We start from the raw sequence: 1,636 nt of genomic DNA, 5'->3' as shown, positions 1-1,636 counted from the left end.
GTATATGTCTATCCCTTTTTCCCCAGAACAATTAAAATCAGAACTGCTTGATTAGGGATAGGCATGCTCTGGAGGAGACCCTGTCCTCACAGTTCTCAAGCCTTTATTTCTCACTGTTTTTCCTTTTGTCCCTGCCATTCTCAACAATTCCCTGAATCCCAGAGAGATTTTAGGCTTTATCTCTTGAATTTGTCATCCCAGAGCCCATCCACGTCCCAGTGGAGCTCATAGATCAGGTGCTCTATTCCTCCTGCATAAAAACTACCTCTTTCTTTTCCTGAACCTCTTCAGCCTCCACCCCACACTGGTGCTCCTTCTGTTTCCAGAACAGCCTTCTTTCCTTGACCTTCTGTCCAAGAATCTCCCCAACCTGTGGCACCTTGCATAGCTGCTGCTCAGCCCCTCTGCTTGGGAGGAGACTGCGGCTGACTGTTTCTTCCAGTTCTCCACCACCCCATGCACAGGCATCACTGTTATGCCCTTAGCTCTGACTACCCTTCTCTTAAGTCATTGCATTTTTATTAGCTGTCCACGTAGAGGCAAAGTCTTGCCTCCTTGTCTAGCCAGCTTTTCACAAAGTTAGCACTGTGCTTGCTGAAATCAACCCAGATGGGAATCCAGGGGCAGAGAAAAAGAATATGTCTGAGGAAAAACTAGACACATGCAAGTCCTAATTAGTTTGTGCGGCTTCAGCATTTTATACTTGCTATGCAGATGTCAAACACGTTTCTGTTTCCTTTCTCCTCTCCTAGGTATCTCCCTTTACTATTCAACCATCTGCTGGAGTAATACCTCCTTTGGGTATATGCGCTGTGTCAGTTCATTTCACATCACTGCGGTGCCAGCGTCTCCACACAGTATTAGAACTAGAGGTAGAAAATGGAGAAGGAAGGTAAGGGGAGAAAACGTTGTTCTGCTTTGTTTTCTTCTCAAGATTCACGTGTGATTTTTACCTTAGGTAGTTTTATCTCTTAAAAAATATGTATCAGGAACTCGGAGTGGGGTTGAGTATCAATGAACTATCCAATAGCTAATATTGCTAAATAAATGTAATCATCATTCTTTCCAGTATGCTGTTGCATGTCTAGTGCATCTCATTAGCAATAACAATAGACCATTTGTGTGTTTATTTCCAGCCACCTTCCTGTTTTTGTTGAAGTTCAGGCCCCCCAAGTGTGCCTGATATCTAGTCATCTAGTATTGACTGAAATTTATACTGGAGTTCCTGCCAAAGCAACCAGCAAACTCTTTAACCAGAGACTGCTGCCAGCCAAATACTTATGGGGAAAGGTAAATACTTTTCTAATGGATGAGGAATATGGCAGGGATGGAAATTGCAATTTCTATCAAAATACAGATAATGATTACTCTTAAAAGTTTTCCTGATGTATCTTTTGAATAGTGATTGCTGCTTACTTGCTTATGAGCAAAACTTCGATTTGAGACCAGCCTTTATGAAAGATTGATGTCAATATTCTCTTAGTCTTTGTGGATCATCCCTGGGAGAATGGGTGGGCAGAAATAACATGTAAGCTACCAGAGTATTAAACACAGTACCGTGGCAGTTTAGGGTCAGATTAGGACCCCAAAATTTAATATCAGTACGTAAGATGTCATCTGAACTCTATTCTCAGTC

General features: G+C 42.2%; 1 protein-coding gene across 1 annotated transcript in view; it reads left to right on the top strand.

Annotated features, from left to right (window-relative positions):
- Window positions 1–752: 752 nt before the first annotated feature.
- DLEC1 (deleted in lung and esophageal cancer 1) overlaps window positions 753–1,636 on the top strand; it is a gene marked incomplete at its 5' end in the record, with an annotated part of 19,734 nt that continues 18,850 nt past the window's right edge. Inside the window, 2 exons of the mRNA XM_010017883.1 lie at window positions 753–892; window positions 1,137–1,290. Coding sequence (XP_010016185.1) covers window positions 753–892; window positions 1,137–1,290 — 294 coding nt within the window. The remainder of the gene's footprint in view (window positions 893–1,136; window positions 1,291–1,636) is intronic.

This window comes from Nestor notabilis, unplaced genomic scaffold, assembly GCF_000696875.1.
Source record: "Nestor notabilis isolate BGI_N333 unplaced genomic scaffold, ASM69687v1 scaffold24937, whole genome shotgun sequence".
NCBI classification, from domain to species: Eukaryota; Metazoa; Chordata; class Aves; order Psittaciformes; family Psittacidae; genus Nestor; species Nestor notabilis.
This window is presented reverse-complemented; position numbering and strand designations above follow the sequence as displayed.